Source organism: Narcine bancroftii, chromosome 1 (assembly GCF_036971445.1).
Source record: "Narcine bancroftii isolate sNarBan1 chromosome 1, sNarBan1.hap1, whole genome shotgun sequence".
Taxonomy (NCBI): domain Eukaryota; kingdom Metazoa; phylum Chordata; class Chondrichthyes; order Torpediniformes; family Narcinidae; genus Narcine; species Narcine bancroftii.
The window spans coordinates 7924398-7952254 of NC_091469.1; the positions used below are offsets into that span (position 1 = coordinate 7924398).

Sequence of the window (27857 nt, forward strand, 5' to 3'; positions counted from 1 at the left end):
GAGGACCATCGCCTTCCCAAGATCGTATTATATGGCGAGCTCTCCACTGGCCACCGTGACAGAGGTGCACCAAAGAAAAGGTACAAGGACTGCCTAAAGAAATCTCTTGGTGCCTGCCACATTGACCACCGCCAGTGGGCTGATAACGCCTCAAACCGTGCATCTTGGCGCCTCACAGTTTGGCGGGCAGCAGCCTCCTTTGAAGAAGACCGCAGAGCCCACCTCACTGACAAAAGGCAAAGGAGGAAAAACCCAACACCCAACCCCAACCAACCAATTTTCCCTTGCAACCGCTGCAATCGTGTCTGCCTGTCCCACATCGGACTGGTCAGCCACAAACGAGCCTGCAGCTGACGTGGACTTTTTACCCCCTCCATAAATCTTCGTCCGCGAAGCCAAGCCAAAGAAGAAAGAAAATATAATAACAATAATACATAATAAAATCATAGAAAAATATCCACAAGATCCAGACAAAAGGAAAGGAGAGTCCCTCTTCTCCCAGCGCCCCCTCCCCAGATTCAAAAGAGAAGAGATGGACAGCAGGGAATAGAGAGAGATAAAAAGAAAGAAAATAGAAAAGAAAAAGCAACAGGAGCAAGGTTTGACATCTCAGAGTCACATCATTTGAAAAGTATTAAATTTCTAATAAGGAGTATACTGATTGATAAGTATCAAAATAAATTATACAATCTGGGCATTTAAGTGATCTAAATAAGGCTACCAAATTTTGACGGACATACCATTCCTAAAACTATAAGTAATCTCCTCAAGGAATACAACTTTGCACTTGCATGTTCCAACAATCAATGTGAAGTAGGGAATTGGATTTCCATGTTACCCCTGTACATTTCCTGGTTAATGACAATGCAACTTTAATAAATTTAGATTTACTTCTGGAGAAGTTAACTTTTAAAACTGCCAAATTCACCGGAAGAAATAATTCCAGGTCTAGAGGGAAGTTCCCCACAATTTTTGTCAACACTTCCCCAAATTCTATTCAAAATGTCTTAATTTCATGCATGACCAGGTGGTATGTAAAAAGATTCCAACATCTATACCACACCTAAAACATCTATCAGAAAATTCTGGTTTATTTTTATGCATCTTTTGAGGTGTGAAATATAATTGGTTCAGAAAATTATAATGAATCAGACTATATCTAGAATTATTTAAGGTAGTCTTCACTTAGATCTGACCGGTATTGTGGATCGATTACAATGTCCAAATCTGATTCCCATTCCTCCCTTGATCTATGAGTTCCACATTTTGGGCTTTGATCTTGGATCAGAGCACATATATTAGAGATAAATTTGCTTGCATTCCCCTTTCGAATTAGAATTTCCATGTCTGAGCACATTGGTAGGACCATTAATGGTCCCCATTTTTCCCGCAAAAAAGATTGCAATTGGAGATAGCAGAAGATTGTGTTGTTAGATAAATTATATTTATTTTTAAGTCCCTCAGGAGACATAAATTGCCTTTGTTGTTCATAACAATCTTCAATGCACCTGATGCCATGTTAGTACCTGGTAGCCAAGATTCTATTACCCAAAGTCATGGGTATTAAACTGTTTTGAGATAGAGGCATCTTTGAGGATAATCCCTCTTTTAATCCCACAAATTGTTTAATTATATCCCAAATATAAATTGCATGTTGCAAGAATGGGTTATTTGTTTTCCTTTTAATTCATTTAAAATTCCATTTATGAATAAATCTACTGCCATCAGTAGATTTGGGCTTCTCATTAAAGAAAGGATGTGCTGACACAAGGATGATTCTAGAATGAGAGTGTTATATGAGGAATGTTTGATACCTGTTGGCCTGTACTCATTGGAATTTAGGAGAACAGGGGAAATCTCATTTCAAATGTTGAAAGGCACAGACAGAATAGATATGGAAAGGTTGTTACCCATGGTGGGAGTGTCTAGGTTAAGAGGGAAGAACTTCAGGATTGAAGGACACCTATCTAGAAGAGAGCTGAAGAGAAATTTATTTTGCCAGAGGGTGGTGAATCTGTGGAATTTGTTGCCACGGGGGAGTTGTGGAGGCCAAGTCATTGGGTGTTTTTAAGGCAGAGATTTGATAGGTTCTTGTTAGACGAGGCATCAAAATTTATGGGGAGAAGGCCAAGCAATGGGACTGAGTGGGAAAATGGATCAGCTCATGTTTGAATGGCAGGGCAGACTTGATAGGATGAATAGCCTATTTCTGCTCCTATTTATTCTGTTCTTATGGGCTCTATAGCCCACTCCCCCTGGCCAACAGCAGGAAGACAAAATGCAGAAAATCCTAGGAGACAGGGAGAAAATACATTGAGGACCAACACTCAAAAATAAAACAAGAAAATATATTCTTTAAACCAAGTTTTCCTGAGCTTAAGTTAAACAAGAATGTCTGCACATTGGAGAAACTCAGCAGGTCATGCAGCATCTGTAGGAAGTAAAAGGCAGTCAACATTTTGCACCTGAGTCCGTGGTCAGGAATCACCAATGAAATGCTCAATCCCGAAACGTTGACTGCCTTTTACTTTCTCTAGATGCAGCATGACCTGCTGAGTTTCTCCAGCACTTGTGTGCCTTGCATTTAATCAACGAGAAGGTGGTGTAAAGTTTGTGGTTTATTTTCTCCAGTTCAGAATCATCCACTCTGTGTCTGCAGAGGTTCGCAATGGGAGAGCTTGACTTCAGTAATTCCCTGATCCGCACTCACCGTGACCCTGCTACTTTGAAACCTCTTTTTATTTTTCTCTTGCTTCATGGCCTGAGGTGGTCATTTAACCCGATTTGAGCACGTCAACTTGCAAACAATGGCACTGATTGATCCAATTTTAGTCATTTTAAAAAATTTTAATCAAAACACAATCTTGCAGTGCAAGTTGCTGTCTCAATTTCATTAACCACAAAGTACTACCTGCAGAAAACACTTGAATTTGAGTTGAAGTCAAGTGGATGAATTGCAGAAATTATTTCTGAAGTATGGGCATGATCCCTCAAATGAATTTCACCAGGATGGAACCAGTTCCGAGTACATCAAGATTCCACAGTACAAACTTCCCTGAAAATTTTCCGTGATTTAAGATTTGTATGAAGGTCAGCAATGACAAAGAGTTTTTGAAATAAGGTCCCTCTGGAGCAGAGTTTCAATGTTGAGACCTTGTGATAGTCAGAAAGCATTGTGTTGCATCCTGAATATCTTTCAACAGAGAGCAGAAAGAAGAAATAAGTAATATCCTTTTTAAAAAGACAGGAAGGCAAACAATCAGTAAGAAAAATCACCATTGTAATCCAGCGAACCACATTTAAAATATATAATTGTCAATGACTTAATTAAACATCGATGTCAGCCTGGATGTGTGGAGCTACTGTTCACTCCACAGAGAGAAGGGAAAATGTTAAATTATGAGTTGAATGACATGCATCTTGAGCATAGTTACAGTTTCACCATTTAACAGCGCTAGCTCACGTCCAGAAATTGACCGGCTTTTAATGCTGACACTTCCAGAGAAACACTCAACGACACCCTCCGAGAGATTGCAACAATTGGCTGTAAAAAAAAGATATAATTACACAATGGAAGGTGTAGATAGTTCAGATCAAAATAATGTTTATTCATAATGGGCTCCAAGAACTACTACCAATGTGGTCCTCATCTGAAGGGAGCTGCCAGAGGAAGCTATAGAAGCGTGTGGAATTCTGCCCATCAAAAGACATTTAGTCAGAAATATGCTGGTCTCTCACGGCAATGTTCTATGTAGATATTCTTGAAGGTGGGGAGAGTTTTGCCTATGATGGACTGGGTTGTGTCCACATGGACATGGACCCAACTCAGGCAAATGGAAATAGTCCAGAATGCCAACTTGGTCAGCATGGACGAGTTGGGTCAAACGGGCTCTTCTAAGCTGTGACTCTAATAATAATGTTTATTGTCATACACATTCTACCATGTACATATACACCAACATTTTTACTTTCTGCAGCCAAACAGGCACTTGTAAGAAAAAAACTATAATAATGAACTAAATTAATGAAATTAGAAGAGATAATAAAACAAAATATAGATAATAATTATTCACAGTAATCCAAGTGCAAAAAAAGTGACATATATTGCACTATTTTGTGGTGTCAGAGTAGTCCCTGATTCATGTAACGGGAGAGGTTCAAGACTCTGGTCGCAGTTACAAAGAAACTGTTCTTGAACCTAGATGTGCTGTTTTTTGGTTTCTGTACCTTCTGTCTGAAGGTAGCAGTGAGAAGAGGTTGTGACCAGGGTGATGGAAGTCCTGTAGATCTTAGCTGTCTTCTTGAGGCAGTGCCTAGAGTGGATGGAAGGTTGAAGCCTGTGATGGACTAGCTACCGTCTGCAGCATTCTGTGTTCCTGCGCACTTGAACTTCCAAGTTAGGCTGTGATACATTCAGTCAGTATATTTTACACATCGCACTGTAATGAGCCCAAAGGACCCCAAAACCCAGCAGCAATAGACATTCACCAAGACAAGTAGTTACTTAAACAAAAGTTGTTTCTAATTATCTTTAAACATGAAAACAGAATCAAACTTAACTTATCTCTATTATCTCTATTAACTTATCTCTATTAACTTATCTCTCTTAGCTCCCTTCTAATTCTAAGTGCGTGTATGTAATGTGTGTGTAAATTTAAGAAAACTTTGGTTCATAGTTCAATCTCACGTCTCATTCTTCCAAGTTCTCTGGTTGCAGGCAATTCTTATGCTGTGCACAAAATTTAACATGTATAAAGTTTACCAGACTTTGGAGCTCGAAAGGTTTACCACTCAGGAAGGTTCTTTGTAGGTTTGCAGAGAGCGATTTCCACAACTGAGGTACCACCATTAGTCACCTCAATGTCTTGCTGATGAAACTTGCCCCATCAGGGTTCTCCAGATGATAACCTCTTTCTTTCAGGCTATCACAGAGTTCATTTCTGTTCCACTTATTCCAAGAGAAACATCATAGACAGATAGCACTTCCAGCCATCCATCACTCTGGAGTTTATTTCAGTTCCAACCAGCTTCTTCTGATTGTTTCAGCTGTCTCCCTCTCTCTCATCTGAGATACCAACTGCCAGAAAGCCCATGGGACTCTATCACTTGCAAAACCCCTGACCTTCAGCAAACAACAGGAGTATATCCTTCTTGGTCAAGCTGTTGTCTTTAGGTAAACAAAATGCAGGAGTGACCTTTGAGTGAGCACTTTGCAGAAAGGTCCAAAGTCTCATAAAAATGTTCAACACAGCTGACCTGACTCCAATCCAAGACAATGGTCTATTCATTTCATGACATCATTTCAATTAACTACTTGTGAAATGTGCATAGCATTCTCCATAGTTTCTGTAAAGTAATTGAATTCTTCAGTATTTCAAAAAAAGATCTGTTTTAGAGTGTGTGTAACCTACCTAATTTTACCAATTTATCTCCCAAATACATCTACAAATATTCCATTACAGCACCACTAGAAGTTTGACATAGTATTCAATGATATGCCAAATCTCCAAGGACTTTATAGAAATTGGAGGTGTTGGTATGTCTTACTTACTGTTGACTCAATGCACTGGCACCAAGAGAGGTCTTCTGATCTACTTCTGAAATATGGACACCTAGGAACTTGAAGTTTGTAACCCTTTCCACCTCTATCCCATCAATGTGGATGTATGTATCATCACTTGGCTCTTCTTCCTAAAATTAACAATAAGCTTCTTGGTCTTGATCACATTGAGACCATGACGGTTGTTCTGGCAGCATGCAACCAGGCTCTCGATCTCCATCCTGTATCATCATTTCCAGTTGTTCGGTCAACTGAATGGTGTCTCTTCAGTGAATTAGTAAATAAAGTTGGAACTGAACTTGGCTACGGAGTCATGGGTATACAGGAAGTAGAACAGGAGACTAAGCATACAGTCTTGATGACCCGGTGTTAATGGTCAGTGAGGGAGAGGTGATGTTGCAGATCCGCACTGATTGGGGTTAACTGATGATCCAGTTGCAAAGGATGGACGGAATCCCAGATCCTTTAGTATGGTCATGTGTTCTACTGGTTTGATGGTGTTAAACACTAAGCTATAGTCAATGAACAACAGCCTGATGTAAGAGGTCCAGGTGACAGAATGGAGGACCAACAAGATGATGTCTGCTGTTGACCTGCTCTGACAATACATGAACTGAGACAGTACTTGATCTGCTTCATATCTGAAAGCAGTTCAAGCCAATAATCACTGAGTCACACCACTCTCTATGATTCAAGGCTGAAAATACTTGAATAATCTTCTGTTGGACCTTTCATGATGTGTGTCCTTAATCTTCCTCGAGTTCAATATATCCCCCTCCCACAAGAGATCAGGTGTGTGGTAAATAGTAACAACAGGATTTTGATTTGAAAATATAAATAGCGTGTAGTTGATTGCACCTATGTAATAACTTTGTATGGAACAAAGCTGCTGAATTGATTTACCAATTATCTTGAATTTCCAACAATGTAAATAGAGTATTTAGATGTAGTTTTGTGTACAGTTTGTGTAGTTTTGTCGTATTGTTGTCATTTATATAAAATTTTGTGGAAAAAAAAACATGAAATTCAGCTGCTGCTTTTTTGGCACTTTTGATACCAATGAAATAAATTGATTACTCAGTGTGATGTAATTGTGAGATTGTCAGATGAATGTTTTTATTGCATCTCAAATTCAGATTTATTGTCAGAGTATGTCCATGTTAGCACATATGACCTTGAGATTAATTTTTCTGTGGGCCAGACAGAATTTCTACTTAGTAGTAGTGCAAAATGTTCTTAAGAAAAAGGTAGGTATACAAAAGAGAGAAATAGGAATAAAGAAAGAAATGTAAACAAACTGGCTGTGCAAATACAGAAAAAAAGATTCAGTAATAAATAATGTGCAAAGTAAAAATCCTTCAATAGGTATTTGATTGTTACTTGATGGTGGAGGGGTAGCAATTGTTCCTGGACCTGGTGGCATCTTTACCTCTTTCCTGATGGCAGCAGCGAGAACAAAAAACTTAGGCATTGTGGATCTTTGATGATTTCTGCTGCTGTCTGATGGTAGTGTTCCATGTAGATTTCTTGATGGTGGGGAGGTTTTTCCCTATGATGTCCTGGGCTGTGTCTACTACCTTTTGCAGAGCTTTCTGCTCCAAGGTATTGGTGCTCCTATACCAGGCTGTAATGCAGCGTAGAAGTTTGCCAACCTCTGTAAACTCCTGAGGAAGTGGGGATGTTTGGATTGTGAAATACAAACTGTTTTAGCATCTTTTGACTCAAGTGCTCTTTGAGCATTGCAACGCTTTGTAAATGAAAAGTTCTATCTGGTGACTGCACTATTAGGTAGTAGAGTATTGAGGTTGTGGTGCTGCAGTGGGTAGAACCATTGCCTCACAGCTCCAGAGACCCAGGTACGATCCTGACATCCAGTGCTGTCTGTGAGGAGTTTACACGTTCTCCTTGTGACAAAGTGCATTCCCTATGGGTGCTCCACTTTCCCTCATGTCACAATGACACTCATATTGTTTGGTTATTTCACCATTGTAGATTATCCACAGTGTGTCTGTGAGGGGTAGGAAATGGGGAGAGCTGTTAGCAATTTGGGGAGAATGAAACAGGATGCATATAAATGTTTGTTAGATGGCCAGTGTGGACTCGGTGGGGCGATGGGTCCGTTTGATTATTCAAGCCAGATGGAGAAATATAGCTTCCATCTTCAGCAACAAAATCATACACAAGCTTGCTGATGACACTACCATAGTAGACTGTATAAGAGGGAGCGATGAATCAGCATACAGGGAGAAGAATGTCAACTTGGATGAATGGTATACTAACAACCTCTCACTGAATGCCACCAAGACCAACGAGCTGATTGTGGACCATTGGTAATCATTGGGAGATCAGAGTGGAAAGGGTCAGCAACTTTAAATTTATAGGGGTCACTATCTTGGGGGACCTCTCCTGGACCATCATACTAAGTTTGCGAACGGAAACCTTGGCAATCCTTTCGAGATGTAGTGGAAAGTTTGCTGACTGACAGTATCATGGCCTGATACGGGAACACCAATGCCTCCAAGAGAAAAATCCTGCCAAATCCTGCTGGAGAGCAGCAGCCATCATCAAGGGACCACACCATACAGGACATACTCTGTTACTCCTCTGTTGCCATCAGTGAAGAGGTACAGGGGCCACAAGACTCATACCATCAGCGACAGTTATTGCCTCTCCACCATCAGACTCCTAAACAACAATCAGAGACTCGTTTAAGGACTCAAATTTTGCTAATTGTCACAGTCAGTTTGTTTACATTTCTTTCTTTGAATAGTTTACAGTGACTAGTCATTAGAAATTCAGCCTGACCTTCAGAAAGAAATCTCTGGATTGCATATGCTATCATGCATATACTCTGACAATAAACCTGAACTTTAAACTTTAAAATGGCATGAACTCAACTCCACCTCTGACTCAATATCTTACAGATGCAGTAGAGACTTTGGGGACTCAGGAGGTGAATTTCTTGCTGCAGAGTTTCTTGTCCGATATATCCATTGCATGATAGTGTGGGACTTGGTGAGGGGAGTGATTTGACTATCAAGGGTTGATGTTAAGTTCTCATGTCGGAGAAGGCCATTGTTTTGAGAGGGTCTGTTCTTGGCACTTTTATAGAATCCTTATTCTGAAATGGTGTCTATGTCCAGTTGAATGCCAGCATTCATTGTGGCACAAACAATATAATGAGGAGGCGTTCCCAAAGATACCTGAAAATTATGAGCCATCAGATTGAGATTTATTGTCAGAGTACGTATTATTTTCTTTGGCTTGGCTTCGTGGACGAAGATTTATGGAGGGGGTAAATGTCCACGTCAGCTGCAGGCTCGTTTGTGGCTGACAAGTCCGATGCGGGACAGGCAGACACGGTTGCAGGGGAAAATTGGTTGGTTGGGGTAAAACCCTGAGATTCCTTTTCCTGCTGGCAAGGCAGAATTACCAATTATTGGCTGTGCAAAATAAAATTGACTCAATGTACACATGCAAACAAATAAAGAAATATAAACAAACTTTTTTTCTCTATGTATATTGCACAATGAAGTGCAAGAAGAGTCCTAAAATGTGTCCCTGATTGAGCTTGTCATTGAGGAGTCTGATGGTGGAGGAGTGGCAGCTGTTCCTGAACCTGGTGGTGTGAATCTTGTGGCACCTCTACCTTTTTTGTGACGGTAGCAGCGAGAGCAAAACATATGGTGGGTGATGTAGATCCTTGATCACTGCTGCTGATCTCCGTCGGCAACGTTCCCTGTAGATCTTCTCAATGGTTGGGAGGTTTTTGCCTGTGATGTCCTGGGCTGTGTTCACTACGTTTTACAGGGCTTTATACTCAAGGGTATTGGTGTCCCCATAACAGACGGTGATGCAGCCGGTCAGCACAGTTTACACCATACACCTGTAGAAATTTGCTAGTGTTTCTGAGGTCATGTCAGACCTCTGAAAGCTCCTGAGAAAGTAGAGATGCTGATCTGCTTTCTTCACAATGCCATTTGTATGCTGGGTCCAGGAAACATCCTCTGAGATAGACTCGCAAGAACTTAAATTTGGTCACCCTCTGATCCCCCAATAATCACTGGATCGTATACCTCTGGTTCTCCTGTCCTTGATTCAGCAATTAGCTCCTCGGTTTTGGTGACATTAAGTGCAAGATTGTTGTTGGTGCATTATTCAGACAAGTTATCAATCTCCCTCCTGTATACTGACTCATCACCCCTTTTTATGCCACCCACTACCTTGGTATCGTCAGTGAATTTGCAGATGGTGTTGTTGTCATACGGAGCCACAGGGTCATAGGTGTAAAGTGAGAAGAGCAGAGGGCTAAGAACACAGCTCTGTGGTGCTCCGGTACTGATGGAGATTGGGAGGAGGTGTTCTTATCAATCCTCACTGATTGTAGTCTGGAGGTGAGGAAATCCAGGATCCAATGTCTTGGAGTTTGCTGATCATAAAGCTTTGAGTTCACAAGAGTCTCTGCCTTTGTGCCCACTTGAAGGGGATGTCCTCTCAAGTAGAATGAGATGTGTGTTGCCTGAGGCTTTGCTTCCATGAAGTGCAGTTCAAAAATTTATTGACCTTTTGCAGTTTTCTTACAAAATTTACTGAATAATGAAATATAAGGGTGAAATTCTTGTGTACTGAAACTGAAATCAATTTATTCCCTCTCTGCTGAGTTACTGGCCCAAATAGAAATGGATGGAATGTTGAACAAAATGTTCTGATTTAAATGATAGAATCTCCTGCAAAAAGATTGAATTTTAACTATTGAGTCACCTAAACTAAAATTGCATATTGTGGTCATATTTCATAATTTTTTTAACCTTCATCTTGGATTTTTGTTTTTAGAACCAACATCATCTTCTTTTGTAATGGTGGCTACCAAAACCTCCAACGTTGCGATGACCACTACCATGACCACAACCACAGTTGCTTCAGGAAGGAGAGCAAAGGTGACAATGACACCAGCGCTGGAGGGTCCTCCATCATTTCACAGGACCACTGCAAAATCTCCAGTGGCGTCCCGGCTCCCTCCTGGGGCAGCAGAGTGCTGCGAAGCCACTGACAAACGTGACATATCTTGGCCAAAAACCCAACCGGGTGAGACTGCTAAAAGGCCATGTCCTCTAGGAACAGTGGGTAAGAAGATAGTCTGTTCATATAAAGCTTGCACACCACAGTTGAAATCTGGCAAGGTAGGGGTTTTAGAAGCAATGAGCAGCAATTCAGGCATTCTTACTATTGTTGGTCCATAGGTAGAGGGATAAATGTTCATTATAGTGAAACATATCAATTTTTTGTCAAAGTAACTCTTGCTTTCCATGGATACAGCCTGACATGCTGAGTTCCACCAGCATTTTCTTTGAGGCTTATTTACTTCAGAATCTAAGCAATGTCAGATATTGGAAATCTAAGGTAAGAGCAGAAAATGTTGGAAATACTCAGCAGATCAGAGTGGGTCTGTGGGCAGAGAAACAGAGTTACCATTTCAGTTCAAGGACCCTTTATCAGAATTGAGGAGAAAAAGGAAGACGGTTAAAGCGCAGGAAAAGACAAGGGGGGGAGGTGCCACAGATTGGATGAAAATGAGGTGATTGTGGAGTGAACGGGTACAATTGGAGAGTGAGGATTTGGACAAAAGAACATTGACAAAAAATGTGGGAGTTGTGAAATGCAGGGCAGGGAAAAATGCCTGGCAGGTCAGAACCTGCGTGTCTTCCACTCCCAGATTAGTTGAGCTAATGTCACAGGTGGATGACAGATGCATGCCAAGAAATCAAATCACCTTGAGTTATAGAATATAACACTAGTCCAGAAGGTTGCACACTTACAAAGGGAAGTTGAGGTGCTTCTGTTGAGCCACTATTAACAGTACAAGAGGTTACAGTCATAAATATCAAGAGGGAGAGGGATGGAGAATTCACTCTAGTTTAAACCAGGGATTCACCAGGGCAATCAAACTATCTTCATTTGGTTTCTCCAAAGTAGAACAGATCACATTGTGAAAACCAAATGTAGGATACAAGAATCTACTCCACATTTTCTTTATTTATCCAAAATCCCTGTCTAACCTTAATAGAATCATACAGATCCTATAACACAAATTTTCCATAGAGCACAGTACAGGCCCTTCGGCCCACAATGTTGTGCCGATTTCTGTAAGCTTACTTCACATCATTCTAACCCTTCTCTTCTTCAGAGCCCATAGCCCTATACTTACATCCATGTGCCTGTCTGAGTATCTTTTAAATGTACCACCCTCCTCCACCACCTCTGCCCATATATTCCAAGCACCCATCATTCTCTGTGCAAAAAAATCCTACTTTTGTTATCTCCCTTAAACTTTCCTCCCCTCACCTTAATCTGATGTGCACTGTTATTGGCCATTCTTCACCAAGTTGTCCAATCCGAGCGGGTTCCATGCGTCTGCATTTTGTCCATATTCTTCTAATATATAAAAATGCAGCAGGAACTCGGCAGGTCTTGCAGCATCCATGCAAGGGATTAGGGGGTAGTTGATGTTTCATGCCTGAGCCGTTCATCAGGACACATCATATCCTTCTAACCCCCTCCTCTCCACATACCTGTCTAAAAGTCTTTCAAATGACTTCCTGAGCATTGATAGGTGGTTCTCTCCACTCACAAGACCAGCCCATCATCAAAATAATGCAGTCTTCCTTTTCCTTTGTTTCCCTTATGCCCTTCAATATTTTAAAATAACCATAGCTAGGGCTAATTTATTGAGCAATTTAGTCTGATGTACTTGGTTTAAGACATTGCTGAGTATTGTGTGCCATTTTGGTCACCTAACTATAGAAAAGATATCAATAAGATTGAAAGAATGCATGGGGATTTACAAGGATGTTGCTGGGACTTGATGAGCTGAGTTACAGGAAAAGGTTAAACCGGCAAGGAATTTAATCCCTGGAGTGTTGGAGAATAAGGGGAGATTTGATAGAAGGGGTACAGAATTATGAGAGGTATAACCAGGGGAAATGCAATCAGGCTTTTTCCACTGAGGTTAGGTGAGACTATAGGGCAGGTTAAGAGTGAAAGGTGAAATGTTTGAAAGGAATTTTATGGGGAACTTCATGCAGAGTGGTGAGAGGGTGGAATGAGTGGCCAGCTGAAATGGTAAATGAGGACACAGTTTTGAAAGAATTGAGAACAATTTGGTTTGGGACATGGAGTGTGGGTGCAGATCATTGGGACTAGACAGAATAATAGTTTCGGACAGACAAGATGGGTTGAAAGGCCTGTTTCTCTGCTGTAGTCTTCTGTGGTTCTTGCACCTCACACCCAGAAGAAACTTTGTTGGAATAGTATTGTGCATGTTTACAAATATACTCTTCATGTTTGCCCTAACTACAGGTGTGGCCATCTATGCATGCTTGTCTCCTGAAGGATACTGGGATCCATTGGGTCCAGATCTGAGTAACTGCAGCTCTCCATGGATAAACCTGCTGTCTCAGAAGGTAAGTCCCTCAGTTAACTGGATCTGCACAGGGCTGAAACTACCATTTCTCAATTTGTCCTGCCTCAGCTGCGACTTAGTTGGGGAAGATGGGAAATGGGCGGTTTTCTGTAAAAAAAAAAGAGAGGAAACAAACTGAGGGAAATATGGTCAGAGTAATTAATAGAGTAATTGCTCCTTTACATTCTCTCATGCTCTCATGCATGGAATGCGAGCTGAGGTCATCAAAATGCACAGTCCTTTTATGTATCTGCCATGGTTCGTTGCAGTTATGGAACCTTGAGGAGCTTCACCAGAACTACTTAAATATGCATATCTGGATGTATTCAGTTCCTCTTCAGCTCTCTTTCAATACGTTAATCAGTCACAAACATCCATCAGCACTAAAAAGTCACTGGAATGTAGAATTCAGATAAAAGTTGGCTGAAATTAAAGTACCGGTTGCATATTAAATCTATATTAGTAATGTGCAGTGGTGCTGTAAATTAATTTTTATTAGAAAATGAAAAGCAGATGGGACTTTTCATTATGAAATTGTTTGTTTAGATTTTTTTTGTTGCACACATGCTTTTGTGAAAATGCCTGATCAGTCCTCACCTTTCCCTTCCTCACTTGTCCCCCCATCCACGTCCAATTAGCACCTTTTTTCTGTTGATCTGTGCTTTTTCCAACAACCTCTTAATTCACTTGTTTGCCTGCTTTTTATTCATATCTTGAGCAAGGGCTCAGCCCCGAAATCGGTTATATATATTCGCCTCCTCAGGGCTCTGCAAGTCCAGCTGAGTTCCTCGAACATTTCTGTGTTTTTATTGCAATTTGTGTGAGTAGAGTTTGTTTGCTTGTGAGACCAACATAATCAAAGATTCCTTGGAACCTGGAGGATTTGGTCCATCTGACTGATCCCTCCATCACTGAAGTGGAAATGTGTTGAGTGTATTTTTGTTGTGTCTGTGCTGAGGTGTGATGGATGAGGAATGCTACTAATCTGATGTGTTGGCTTGTGAGAAAAAGGTGCAAGGGAATGATAGCATTTTTTTCTTTATTAACTTAAATTGTTTGGTGTCTGAAGTTGCCAAAATATTTTCTGTTTGTGATTTGCTGTAGTTTGTTATTCTAATGATACATTTAGACTTTGTGGGGATTGCTGCAGGAAAGAGGGCTTGCTGTTGATCAATCGTGTTGGTATTGACTGGAAGATAGAGCGCGAGAGACTCAGGCCCACCACCTGTTCCTATTTCTTATGATCTATGATTAAGAATGTGGGGGAAAAAAAGAGTAAATCAATGGCCAGATTATCTGTTTTGTTAAGCTAGACAAAAATCTTTCTGGCTTTTTGTCCTTTAACTAAAATGAGTACTCTGGCGGGGTGGGGGGGTGGGGGTGGTGGGGGGGGGGGGGGGGGGGCGATAACAAACCACGGGTATCAAGAACTTACTAACCCATTTTCAAACATAACCTGGCTTCCAGCTTGTGCAGCCAGGCAGAATTTGACTCTGCCAAGTTGCAGTGAACTGGGATTCACTGGTAGTGTGTTGTGCTAATGGCTTACTCTGCCCCCATCTCCTCACACATGACCCTGGTTTAAACCCTACCCGTAGTTATAAGCTAATAAAAGCGTTTGTTTTCCCTCCAGTCCTGAAAGCTTTTATTCACGCTACAATTTTATTAGCTTATTCTCTAAACAATGGAAGCGCTACTCAAGCCTGGTATGCTGCCGATAGACCCTCTGCCCCCCAATGTGGATGAGGAGTTCACATATTGACTAGACTGCTTCCAGGCCTACCTGAACGCGACCAGAGACGTCTTCCTCACCGATGAGCTCAGGAGGTCTGTACTTGTTTCCAGGGAAGAAACAAAAGGGTATACAGTAATCAGGTACTGCTCTACATATGACTCTGCCATTGAGGCATTGAAGGCTTGGTACCTGAAGTCACAAAACGAAGCCCTAGCGAGGCACTGACTTGCTCTACATCAGCAATGCACAGGAAAGACCACCTGCTGGATCTGTGGATGCTTGCCAAGAAGTGCAGGTACGAAGCAGCTACGGGCTGCATTCGTGAGGAAGAACAGATCTGAAACACTCTAGTCGCGGGGATCTGCTTGACGTGCATGAGGCAGCGACTGCACGAATCGGGTAAGAAGGACCTGGCTAACCACATCGAACTGGCCAAATCATTGGAACAGGCCAAGCTCAGGAATGATGACCTCGAAGCCACCGATCTCACTCATCCAGGTGACCCCTTCCAAAGACCGGCTACTCCCACTACCCCTGCCCTAATGGCTGCTGCTTCCCATGCTAGGGAGCGCTTTTTCTATGGCAAGAGCCAGCATCCCCGATCTCGTTGCCTGGCTTAAAACTCAGTGTATTCCAGCTGTGGCAAGAAAGGACATTGGGTGAGGATTTGCCATGTGAGGGGAAGCCTGGGGAAGTCTGCGGCCTGCACCACTCCAGTTCCAAGCCATTTGCCCTGAATTTGCCTGAGCCCACTTGCTGTGCTATATGTTGACGAATGGTGGCAGTGAGGAAATGGCACAAAAAGGCTCGGCAGCCATCTTGCCATGACCCAAATTCAAACTCGGTGCCATTATCGTCACAGGAGGGAGGAGGGTGGCATCTTGCCGTGCCATGAGGTTGATGCCATCTTACCCACTCAGTGAATCTCAGGACTATGGGGGTCAATCAAGTGAGGAGAATGGAGTCTCCAGGGTCCTAACCTCAATGATCCTAGATCAGGACAGACTTCACCAGCTCAACAACTCCATAGTGACTTTGAAGGTAAATGGACATTCCATTAAATGTTTAATCGACACAGGCTCTACTGAAAGCTTTATAGACTCATGGACTGCAAGAATACAACCTAAAGATGTATCCTTCAAATTATCGCAAATTCCTTGTGTCCCATTTACATTCTATGTGTGTTCAACAACTTTGTATTGTACATCTGTCATTTGAAAGGGGGAAATTCTGTAAATTTCGCTTGTATGCACTTGATGAATTATGTGCTCCAGTGTTGCTGGGTCTGGACTTCATGTATCACCTTAAAAGCATGACCTTGGAGTATTCTGGTCCCCTCCCCCCCCACTTCTCTTTCCAAATCTGTCCTCGGACTGCAAACCCATTCCTACCAAGAGCAGGAGGTACAGCACAGCAGACTGAGATTTCATAAAGTCTGAGATGCAACGTCTGCTCGACAAAGGTATAATTGAACCTAGCACCAGCCCGTGGAGAGCGCAAGTGGTAGTGGTAAAAGGGGAAAACAAGCCCAGCCTAGTAATTGACTATAGCCAAACTATTAATCAGAGCACACTCCTGGACACATACCCCTCCCTCGAATTTCGGTCATGGTGAATGATATTGTGCAGTAACGGGTCTATTCGACAATCGACCTGAAAGCTGCTCATCACCAGCTGCCAATCTGTTCTGATGATCATCCATATACATCATTTGAGGCTATCAGTCATCTCTATCAATTCCAGAGGGTCCCTTTCGGTATCACTAATGGGGTTTCTATCTTCCAGAGGCAGATGGACAGAATGTTGGATGAGTACAGGTTGAAGGCTACCTTCCTCTATCTCAATAACGTCACCATCTGTGGCCACACCTTGGAAGACCATGATGCCACCCTCCAGAGGTTTCTCCACACAGCAAAAGCCCTGAACCTCACTTATAACTCTGACAAGTGTGTGTTCAGAGCTAAACGTCTAGTTATCCTTTGCTACATGGTGGAGAATGGCATTATTGGCCCATATCCCAATAGGATGTGCCCCCTGTTAGAGGTCCCCATCCCCAGGACCTCAAAGGCATTGAGGAGATGCCTGGGTTTTTTCTCATATTACGCCCAGTGCATCCCTCAATTCACTGATAAAGTTCATTCTCTCTTAAAAGCCACTAATTTTCCCCTCTTGGCTGAAGCCCAAACGGCTTTTAACTAACTCCGGAACCACATTGAGAAAGCCGCCATGCACGTTGTGGACAAGAATGTACCTTTCCAAGTGGATAACGACGCTTCGGACGTAGTCCTGGCTGGGCAGGCTGGTTGCATTTTTTTCCGGACATTGCAAGGCCACAAGCTCCGGAATCCCTCTGTGGAAAAGGAGGCTTAAGCCATTGTAGAAGCCGTGAGGCACTGGAGGCACTACCTGGCTGATAGGAAATTTACGCTCCTCACTGACCTGCGCTCGGTCGCATTCATGTTTAATAATGTGAAGAGGGACAAAATCTTAAATGACAAAATTGTTAGGTGGAGGATCGAGCTCTCCATCTACAATTATGACATTGCCCATCGGCCAGGAGCCCTTAATGACCCTCCACATACCTTATTCAGAGGAAGCTGTGCCTCTGCACACACCGGCCAACTGCGGTCTCTGCATAATGAGTTCTGACATCCTGGGGTTACCCGCATGGCTCATTTTCTCAAGGCACGCAACCTGCCCTACTCCATGGAAGATGTCAGGGAAATGACCAGGTCTTGCCAGGTCTGTGCAGAGTGCAAGCCGTACTTCTACCACCCCATAAAGGCACACCTGATCAAGTCATCCAGGCCCTTCGAGCGGCTCAGTGTTAATTTTAAGGGACCTCTCCCCTCCATGAACAGGAACGGTTTCTTCCTCTCTATCATTGATAAGTACTCCCGCTTCCTGTTCGCCATTCCATGTCCAGACACGTCCACTTCTTCAGTCATAGACTCCATTTTTGCCCTGTTCGGGTATCCCAGCTATATTCATAACAACCGGGCTCATCCTTTACGAGTGATGAGCTATGTCAGTACCTGCTGGCAAAGGGCATCACATCCAGCTGGACTTCTAGCAATAACCCTGGGTGAACAGGCAGGTTGAAAAGGAGAATGTCTCGATCTGGAAGATTGTCAAACTGGCCCTGAAGTCAAAAGGCCTTCCAGACTCACGCTGGCAGGAAGGTCTCCCTATGGCATTCCATTCCATCCAGTTGCTACAATATACCACGACCAATGCTACTCCTCACGAGCTCCTATTCAATTTTGAAAGAAGGTCGGCCTCGGGAACTACACTCCCAACCTGGCTCACCACTCCTGGTCCAGTCCTTTTCAGGAAGCACATGAGGAGAAGCTAGACTGATGCCCTGATGGAAAGGGTGAAACTGCTCCTCGCCAATCCCACATACGCCTATGTGGAGTACCCGGATGGAAAGGAGGACACCATCTCCCATCAGGGACCTGGCACCTGCCGGAAAAGAGGGTCCTGGCACCTGCCGGAATAGAGGGTCCGTTGCCTCAGGTGCCCTGCGAGCTATAGAGCTTATTCTCGCCACCACCAGTCAGGGCCTCAGGGGATCCGGTTCAGGAGGAAAGTGCATCCCCCTCCACCGTTGAGCTGGAGACCCAGCCTACCTCTCCTCCCTCACAAGGGGACCAGGAGTCCAAGGCCTCCCCTGTGCAAAGCTGCTCCACCTGGATCTACAGACCCCCCCAGACCACTTAAATCTGTAAATTTGTAAATAACTTTTTTTCTGAACCCATGTTCTCTGTCTTCATTCACAGACCCTAAATTCTACAGGAAGGGGTGAATGCAGTGAACTGGGATTCACTGGTAGGGTGCGGTGCTGATGGCTGGCCCCGCTTCCTGGCTCCGCCCCCATCTGCTCACATATAACCCTGGTTTCCTGTTTAAACCCAGAACCCTTCCAAAGACTACTGTGAAACCCTACCCATAGTTATAAGCTAATAAAAGCATTTATTCTCCCTCCAGTTGTGAGAGCTTTTCTTCACGCTACTGAGGTAGAAGCTGCGGAGCTAAAATGTGTAGTTGCAGCTTCATGGATAAAACAAAAGTGATTTAAATATTCTGTGATTTAATTTTAATTATAGACTTCTATGTTCTATTTTGCCAGCTAAACAGCAATTGGGGTAGTTCTCATTTTGGTGGAGTGTGTGATGGTTTGTCTGTGTGGTAAATGTGTGGGTCTCCTTGTTGCAAACCCCCCCCCCCTCGGTTGGTTTAAAATGCCAGTTCTGACACTGAAGGAGCATGCAATATAATTCTCACCTCACAGCAACATGAGGTGATGATTTATCCCATGAAAAATAAGGAATAGGCCATAATTCATCAAAGACAAATAAGTACAAATGGCTTTTATTTTCCATCTCAGGTTCGAGCTGGTGAAACTGCTGCCAACATTGCTCGTGAACTCGCAGAGCAGACAAAAAGCTTGATTCATGCTGGGGATATCTTGTTCTCGGTTAAACTCATGGATCAGTTAGTGGATTTGCTAAACCGGCAACTCCGTAACCTCACACCAGGGGGAAAAGACAGTGCTGCTCGCAGCCTCAACAAGGTAGGCGATCTGTCTAATTGTTGTATTTAGAGCCCTTCTCAGCTCCCTTACTTTCGGTTCACAACAGGGTGGATGAGACCATGGGGACATTGGGGAGATGAAGCAAGGAAGAAGAAGTCTGATTGCTTCATTTTATCAGTCAAGATGTCTTTCCGAAAAGCGCTTGATCAAATCCTACAGACTGACAGAGACTACTGCACTCATTAAAATTTTCAATTTATATTTATCTGTACAGCATGGAAACAGGGCTTTCCAGCTCACAAGCCCATGCCACCAAATTACACCAATTAACCTACAACCTCCATATGTTTTTGGAGAGTTGGAGGAAACTGGTGCACCTAGAGAAAACCCCTGAAGACACAGGGCCAATGTACAAAGTTCTTAAAGTCAGCTCCAGATTCGAACCCGGTCGCTGACGCTATGATAGCCCACTGCACTAACTGTGCTGCATTAAAAAAGTTTTATCCTTAATTTTTTTCTCATTACAGAGGGCTATTTTTCACCTGAAAGCACTTTTTTTTTAATTATTTTTTTATTTTTCACACCATAAACCACATTAACCATGATACATACTTTTTCCTTTTCAAATATATACAGTGCCATTTTCTCCCCCCCCTCCTCCCATCCCACCCTCCCTACCTGCCCCCTCCCATCCATTTCACTTTCCATGTGTTATAGTTAGTTCTGACTCCCAAAAAGAATGAATTGACAGAAATCTATCCACCTCATCTCTGACTCAGCTGCAGCTTTTGAGATACTGAGTAAAACATGATTCTCTAATGATGAAGTCAGGCATTATGTATTTTTATGGTGGTCACTGAACATAGTTTCTCCTTCTGATCTTCCACCATAATATCTGGGATCGCTCCTGGATTTATCCTTGGCCCTCTCCCTTCTACAAGCTTACTCAGCAAAGTCAGCTGAAGGCCAAGCCAGACTCCAGGTCAAAACACAGACTCTGAAGACATCACCCTTCGCCTCATCACCATCTCTCTCACCCCGTCTTCCCTGCCTCTGCATTGTCAGGCTGCTTGTCCCATGTCCAATAAGCAGACGTTTCCTCCCAAGAAAAAATTAATGCCTCTGTTATCAATTCTCATCGCAGGCCCTGTCTCTGAACCACAGACCACCCCACCTCACTGAGAAAGATTTGAAGTTTAGCAAGACCATTTCCAGATACACAGCACAAATAACACAGTGGGTTCATGAAACCCACTAGTGATTCAGGTTCAAATCTGGCACTAGCTGAATGGAGTTTATATATTTTCCCCATATCGCGTCGATTTTTCTCTGGATGCTTGGGTTTCCCCCCACATTCCAAAAATGTGCAGGGGTTGTATTTATTAATTAGTGTATTTGGTGGGCATCGGTTCATGGGCCAGAAGGACCATGCTGTATGTCTAAATTTAAATATCACATGATGTAGTATCGGAAAGAGCTTTGAACCATCACTAATAATGACCAGATCATCTCTGCTGAAATGTTCCATCCCACTCTCCTCAAAGGCATCACTGTTCTTTCCAATCCTTTCTCATGACACACTCCATAACCTTCCGTTAACTGAAGGTCTCTTGCTGTGTCCTCAACTGGAACAAGTTCCACTTACCCATCATCCCCAGTGTGCAACCTTCAGTATGACCCCATGTTGAACAATAGTTTGAAAGTCCTTTGAAATCCCTTTGTGGCTTTGTCTGCTATCTCCCTGTAGATTTCATTGTTCTTGCTTTCTTGATCATCCCCGCATTTCATCATCCGCCAACTTCAGTCAGGCTTCCAACTATCAGATTATAAGCAATGGAATTCTCACATTAAACCACCTCGACAGTTCGCCTCTCTTTGTTCCCTTCATTCTCATCCTTTTGAACAAGCTCCCCTCATCCCAACTGCTAATATCTACTTACATTGCTCAGTCACAAGTGTTGTTGACAGTGCTTCTAAGGAGCAAGCTTCAGTAGGTTTTGCTTGAAGGACGGTTCTATCTGACCAGGAGTTGTATTGCGTTGATCATAAAGAGGACTTCTCTCCCACAATTATTATATCAAGCTTAGTTTTAATCACTGATTGGGAACAACAATTTATCATTTAATTTCTGGCAACATTTGATATTTAATCCATTCATTAAAAAAAAACATATTTGTGTCTCCCTAAATGAACTAACAATTGTGGAAAGCTATAATTTTAAAGAACTTGATTAGTTTGTGCAAAGTGCTAAATGAAATTAAAACAACTCTCTTTCAATTATTTTATTTTTAATAATTAGTTGACATATTTACAGTATTTTTATAGAAATAATTTTAACTTCTCAATGAAATGCCACCAGTCCCTTCATGTGAGTTTACCAGTGTAGAATGTAGCTACCTCATGGTTAGACTTGGCTAGTTCACAGAACAACACTGGCTTGCTTTCTTCCTAGGTCCACAAGGACAAGCCACATTGTGGCAGGTAGACAAGCGCTTTTTCTTTGTAGGTTATCGAGTGTCATTGGAAAAGGAGACCAGGTTTAATTAACATGGGAGCTGATGAACTTTACAGATGGAACCACCTCTATACCATCCCCTTCTCCTGTTCCAGGAGGCCTCAGAGTTTATTCTGTGACATGAGGGTAAAGCATCAGCTCTGTAATATAGAAATACGTATCACTAATCAAAGTGCAAAACCACGTGCTAGACTTCTATTCCTGGAAGTTGCTGCTTGAAGTAATCCATTCTCCCAGCGTCAATCAGCACAGAGAAAGCCAACCGGGATTGCAAAATGCTGAACTGCTCGTTAATAATAGGATTGTTAGTAAACTATTCTGTGCTGTGGTAGCAGGGGAATAAAGATGCATTTCCAAATATCTTGCATCTCAAAGTCAAGCAACATGAAGACTGCCTTCTGGTGCAAAAACATTTATCTCAAAATGTCAAAGATTCTTGAAACAAAGCTGACAGGGAAGGTATTCAACAATTTCCCTATTGTGTGGATTTAAGTGTTATTTTGTTTAATCTCTCATGTTTTTATTCAATTTTCAATGCTATTGACAGAAGAAGATTGGCATTTAATTGGTAGAAACATGTTTTAGTTTTTTGAATAACCTGGCTAAATTGTAACTGAAACAGTGCTCCAGATATTTATTCTAAAGTACCACCCATCACAGAATGGGAATAAATACAGTACAACTTCAATTATCCAAAATCGGATTATCCAAAATCCTCATTTATCCAAATTTTTTTGGACCTGGAAGTGATGTCTGTTTGTCTCTGAATTTTTTCAAATAAATGAGGATATCCAAATCAATCAGAAATCCAAATTTTTTTCGGAGCCGAACTGACCTCACAGCTTGAAAAATAATTCACCCGACATGAAATTAGAACAACGATTGTCCTCATTTCAGGTAACACCCTTCCCTCTCTCTTTCCATTTCTTCTTTACCTTCCCTTATTGACTTTTTTCTCCAACTCTCCCTCTCAAACTGTGTGCCGCTGTCTCCCAGCCGCAAGTGGTCGGAAGAATCCCTTGTCCCAGCATCATCAAGGAGAGCAGCCTTATGGGCAGGAGCAGGACCTCAGTCAGGCTCCCGGGCAGGAGTGGGGACCTCAGTGGGGAGGTGTCGGTGACTTCAGTGGCAGTTAGGAGGGGGAGTTTGCACAGACAAAGACTGGGTCTGTGTTGGGCTCCAACATCGAGAACCAGGATGCGAAGCCAGAACCGCCCCGCTGGAATGAGGCCATGGGGATACAGGAGTGCCAATGAGTGCTCCACCAGCCTTGGAAGCCTCCCTGGGGACTGATGGCAGTGGTGGGGAGGTTGCAGAGATTGGCGGCAGTTTGGGGAGGTGTTGGGGATCGATGCAACAAGCATTTTTTTTGGTGAGAATTAAACATTATTTTAATGCTTAAAAAGAATTCCTTTGTTTGTTGTTAATGAAATATTGTTACAAGTGAATTTCTGTTGCTACTTTTTTTAAATGACCAGTTCTCCAAAAAATTCAGTCATCTGAAATAGGTCTGGACCCGACCATTTTGGATAATCAGAATTGTACTGTATATCTGAAACACACGTTGCTTTTAACCAATTCAGTACCACAAATTCTTTTAATCCATTTACGTTCACAAGATCTTAATTTGATATTTTTATTATTAATAGTTTTACATTTATAAGATTATTAATCTTATGTGGCTTTTTAAACAAGCTCCATTACCTTAAAATCAAAGTGTCCACTTGAATGATGTTGACTTAAATATTTTCATGCTATTTAATATCATGAAGCACAAAAAGTTTTTGATGAGGAATCATTGTTGGATCATAGCTCCAGATAAATGTCAAAATGTCCAAGATTGATCAAATGCCTCATCATACATCAGAGAAGGAGGCAAGTTTACGTCCTTCATGACAGTCTATTAACTGACAAGAACTGCTTCTGACAACCTGCTGGGCTATCCATTGGCAGCTGGTGTCAGCGCTGTCTGCGCAAGTTCTGTATTGTCGTAACAATGAGGAGAACAATTTACTGGTGACCAACAAAAATATGACCTGTCTCATAATTGCCAGCACTCAAGTTACTGCAATCTTGGATGAGGGGTATTCATTGGTTTTCTTTGCATGTGACAGGAGATGTGCCAAAGTGAGAGAGTCTATCAGGCAGTCATTCAATATCAGATGATGCCAAGCTATTGACTTTGGTGAAGAGCAAGTATTTGGTATCTTGTTTGTGGTATGGTGGAAATTTTGCCAAACCAACATCTTTTCAGCTAAAATCGCCAGGAGTACTTCAAAGGATCATGACTTCCTTTGACTATTCGTTGTAAGAAACCTTTTGGAAGTGGAAAGGAATGATGTCTCTTGCTTAGTACTATATATTAATTGGATTTTTTTTTATCCTGTCTGGCTGTTTGAGAGTCTTCGTAATCTCTTTGCATTTGGTGATATATAACACCAGCCTTCACTCTCCTGTCATTGCAATTACTGCATCTGTTTTAGATTATTACAAAAAATAAATTGGTTGGTTCAGGAGAGGAAAGGATTAACTGGATCTTTAAATGTACAATAAGATGGGGTGGACTGTACAGGAGTTGCAAGTAGTAAGAATTCACCGTGTTATTTTGAACCTGCACAAGAGATTACAAAAAAAATTCCCATTTCCTTTTGGCATCTCCTCGATCTTTCACAAATTTTGTATGACACACGTATTCCAGCCTCTTTTCGCTGTTGACCTTATAACCACAGATGAATAGAACTGTACCAGTGGAGGAGGATAATTTGATCTGACCTTTCTCTGCAGAACATTGCTAAATTTCTACTTCAAGAATGCTGTCGAAACTAAGCAGTATGAAATAATTTAGCTTGTAGTGGATGAAAAGTTATTGGTAAAACAGAGAACTGAATTACTGTGCTAAAGAGCAGCTCAGAAATATTCTTACAATGCTTTAAGTTTGATTCTTGAGAAATGTTTCAGTTTAATTCAGGAATTAAAACCTCAACAACATGCAGAACATAACAAAGAGCAACCTCGTTGCTGGATCAAAATCCTACCTGAAACAGCAGTGATAACTGCAACAGAGAAGTGGTTGTAAAGCTGACATAATTCTTTGTTTTCTCTTGAACTATTGCAGCATAATGTGTCCATTTCTCATTGGGCCTGTTTTAAATCATTGCTGCCCTGTAAATTATCCATTTACGGAAGAATCCCATTATCTACGAGAAAAAAAGGCCTGTGAATTTCGAATGTTGTCTTTGAAATCTTGTTAATCTGACATTTGTTCAGGTCACAGAGCAAGAATAGGGAGGGGTATGTGAATTCGTTGTACTGCCTTCTGCAATTAGTAGGCATTTTTGTTGCAAGGTTCCATGGCCCTCTGAAAAAGAAACATTAATTTCCTTAAACATAAAAGAGCTAAACAAAGCTGCTAAAAATGGTCGATTATCTCCACATGATAGGATATCATCAAAAGAATTTAAAAAGAAATACTGGTGGTTTATATGTAAAATATTTGCTCTGCAGATTAAACATTGCCACCTTGAGCTTCGCTGATTATTACAGAGTATAGATTATTATGAATAAATTAAATCTTCAAATTTAGGAAGCAAATGTTAATTAGGATCTGATCATCCTTGGTTTAAGCATTCACCTCTTGATCTTTCTAATATAGCAATGTACAGATTTTAAAAATAAAATTTTGTGGCATTGTACAGTGAACAATATTTTTTAAAGTCTAATGTTGGTGTGATCATTCATTGTTTCAAATTATCTATTTTAGGAATCCACAAATTATTCAGAAATATGTTAATGTCTTTGTCTGACGCTTTGTCTCTCTTTTACTAAGAGGTTCAGTCAGTCAAATTCAAATAATTCATCTGTGCAGAGAAGCTTTCCAGGTCTGTTGGAATTATCTCCTTATAATGGGCCATGAAACCTGCAATAAGCGTTTTCAGAAACATTATTGTTGAAAGAGATTGAGCACAGAGATCAAATTGGGGGCATATGATTGTTGGTCTGTGAAAGCAATGTAAATGTACTGTATATGTCATTAACTGTGAAGGGCAAGATCCCAAGCACGCACAAGATGTCAAAATGGGAAGGGGTAGAAGAGGGGGTGGGGAGCATATATTTGGGTTTACATCAAATCTTTATGTTTCTCTGTTGATTTCCTGTTGTGAAGTGGTTGTCTTTGTATTTCTATCATATGATTTGATGCCATTAACTTTCCAATATTCTGTGTTTCATTGTTAATGCTGGCTCTCTGGATTCAGCTTCAGAAACGAGAACGATCTTGCAGGGCTTATGTTCAGGTAAATTTTGCTGTGGTTTTATTTCACCTGCTCTTTTCACCATTCAAGTACTCATTTTTCCCTTGGCATCTTTCCTGCGCTCTGTGCAACCCTGAGGCTTGTTTGTCTGTTTAAATTACCCGCCTCAATTTCATTGCTCTGAAAGTTGGCTCATGGAATTAAACAGAAGGTGTTTGTTTTCTTTCCCTCTGAGCATTCCTCTCCCTGCTCGTCATTGCCCCCGGTAATGGTTACAGTCCCAAAGCTCAGCTGTTACAGCAGAGAAAAAAATGTCATATTCACAGCTACTCAACTCTTTGTGCCACTTCCCACTGTTACCAGGAACTATGTCGCAAAACATAACTTCTTTTAATATGTGAAAATTGGTGCGAAAATGAATTTTTTACTTTGCAGTACCTGCGGGGAAATTACCTTACATTCTTTATTTGCACATGAATTGGTTGTAATTGCTTTAATATTAGAAGGTTAATTGCACAGAGTCTCTTTGGAGAGGCACGGAGGACCACGCTAATGCCAGTCTCCATGGTTTCTCCTGTGCTGACTGCACAAAGCTAAGCCAAGGTTAGTGAGCCTTTTAAACAGAGGTAGCTGCAGTGGAATACGGGTATTGGTTTCATGAGGGAGTGGCCTTCTTTCTGTGAAGATTTCACTAGGGTCAACTGTTGCCCTCTGTAATTAGGGAGAGAAAGAAAGGGGAGAGAGAGAACAAAAAAGGAAGGGGAGGAAGAGGTGATAGAGTAAAGGGATAGAGAGAAAGGGAAAGAAAGAGAATGAAACAGGGAGAAAGAAAGAGAGAAAAAGGGGGAGAGAAGGAGAGAAAGTGAGAGAGTAAAGGGGAGAGATCAAAGTATGAATTTTCCTCACTGCTCACCACTTCCAGCTGAAATGACATGCTGTGATGCTGGGGAGAAGTTGGCCTTGTGTTTGATGCTCCCATTCATGGCCACATTAGCTGGGCTGCAGAGAATTTCAGTTGATGGTATTGATAGTAGGAATGAAAATTGGAAGAAAGATGGGAGATCTCTGCTGTGGTCCAGAGCTCTTTTAATCTGTAGATCCAGCACAGTAACAGGTCCTTCCGGCACACAAGCCTATGCTGTCTCAATACACCCATGCGATCAATTAACCTGCTAACTCTGAACATCTTTGGACTGTAGGAGGAAATCCGAGCACCCAGAGAAAACAAAAAGATGGTCATAGGGAGAACAAACTACTTCCAGGCAGCGGAGAATTCAAACCTGGGTCACTGACACTGTAATAGCATTGCACTAACTGCTGTGCTACCTGTGTCACCCCTCCTTCACATTCTTCACCATAGACCTGTCTCTGAAATATTTCTGATTTGTCTGTCAACACTATGTACAATATTCAACTCTTCTTTGCTGTGGGCAGGAGGTTAGGAATATTCCCCTCTCCTTTGCGGTGGGCCAGGAGGTTAGGAATATTCACCTCTTCTTTGTGGTGGGCAGGAGGTTAGGAATGCACTATTCTGCTTGCTCAGTATTTGTAGAAAGTTTGATATGGAAGTTAAAGTGGGGGGGGGAGAGTAGCCCCTATCAGGGGGAAGAGGTGTGTGAGGCACTTATCCTGCTTCTAAAAACTGGTCCACAAGCTGGAGTTCTGAGGTAGATAAAGATTGCTGGGGAGAGTGTGAAGTGGTCAAGCTCTTGTTGGGACGTGACCGTGGGTAGTTGGCTGGATAACAAGGATTGGCCATGCTCGATGCAGGTAAAGGGAGGATTAAAAAGTTGGCAGATTAT

The 27857-nt window shown here is 42.0% G+C and overlaps 1 protein-coding gene across 13 annotated transcripts in view; it reads left to right on the forward strand.

The window, feature by feature from the left end:
* The window catches only part of LOC138755016 (adhesion G protein-coupled receptor L3-like), a 747574-nt gene that overhangs the window by 596832 nt on the left and 122885 nt on the right, over nucleotides 1-27857 (forward strand). For 11 of the 13 annotated variants that reach the window (XM_069920224.1, XM_069920232.1, XM_069920159.1 and 8 more), the window contains 4 exons: nucleotides 10394-10684; nucleotides 12917-13020; nucleotides 19144-19329; nucleotides 26059-26097. In XM_069920224.1, the coding sequence (XP_069776325.1) occupies nucleotides 10394-10684; nucleotides 12917-13020; nucleotides 19144-19329; nucleotides 26059-26097 (620 nt within the window). The remainder of the gene's footprint in view (nucleotides 1-10393; nucleotides 10685-12916; nucleotides 13021-19143; nucleotides 19330-26058; nucleotides 26098-27857) is intronic. The other 2 variants (XM_069920177.1, XM_069920242.1) reach the window with 1 other exon arrangement.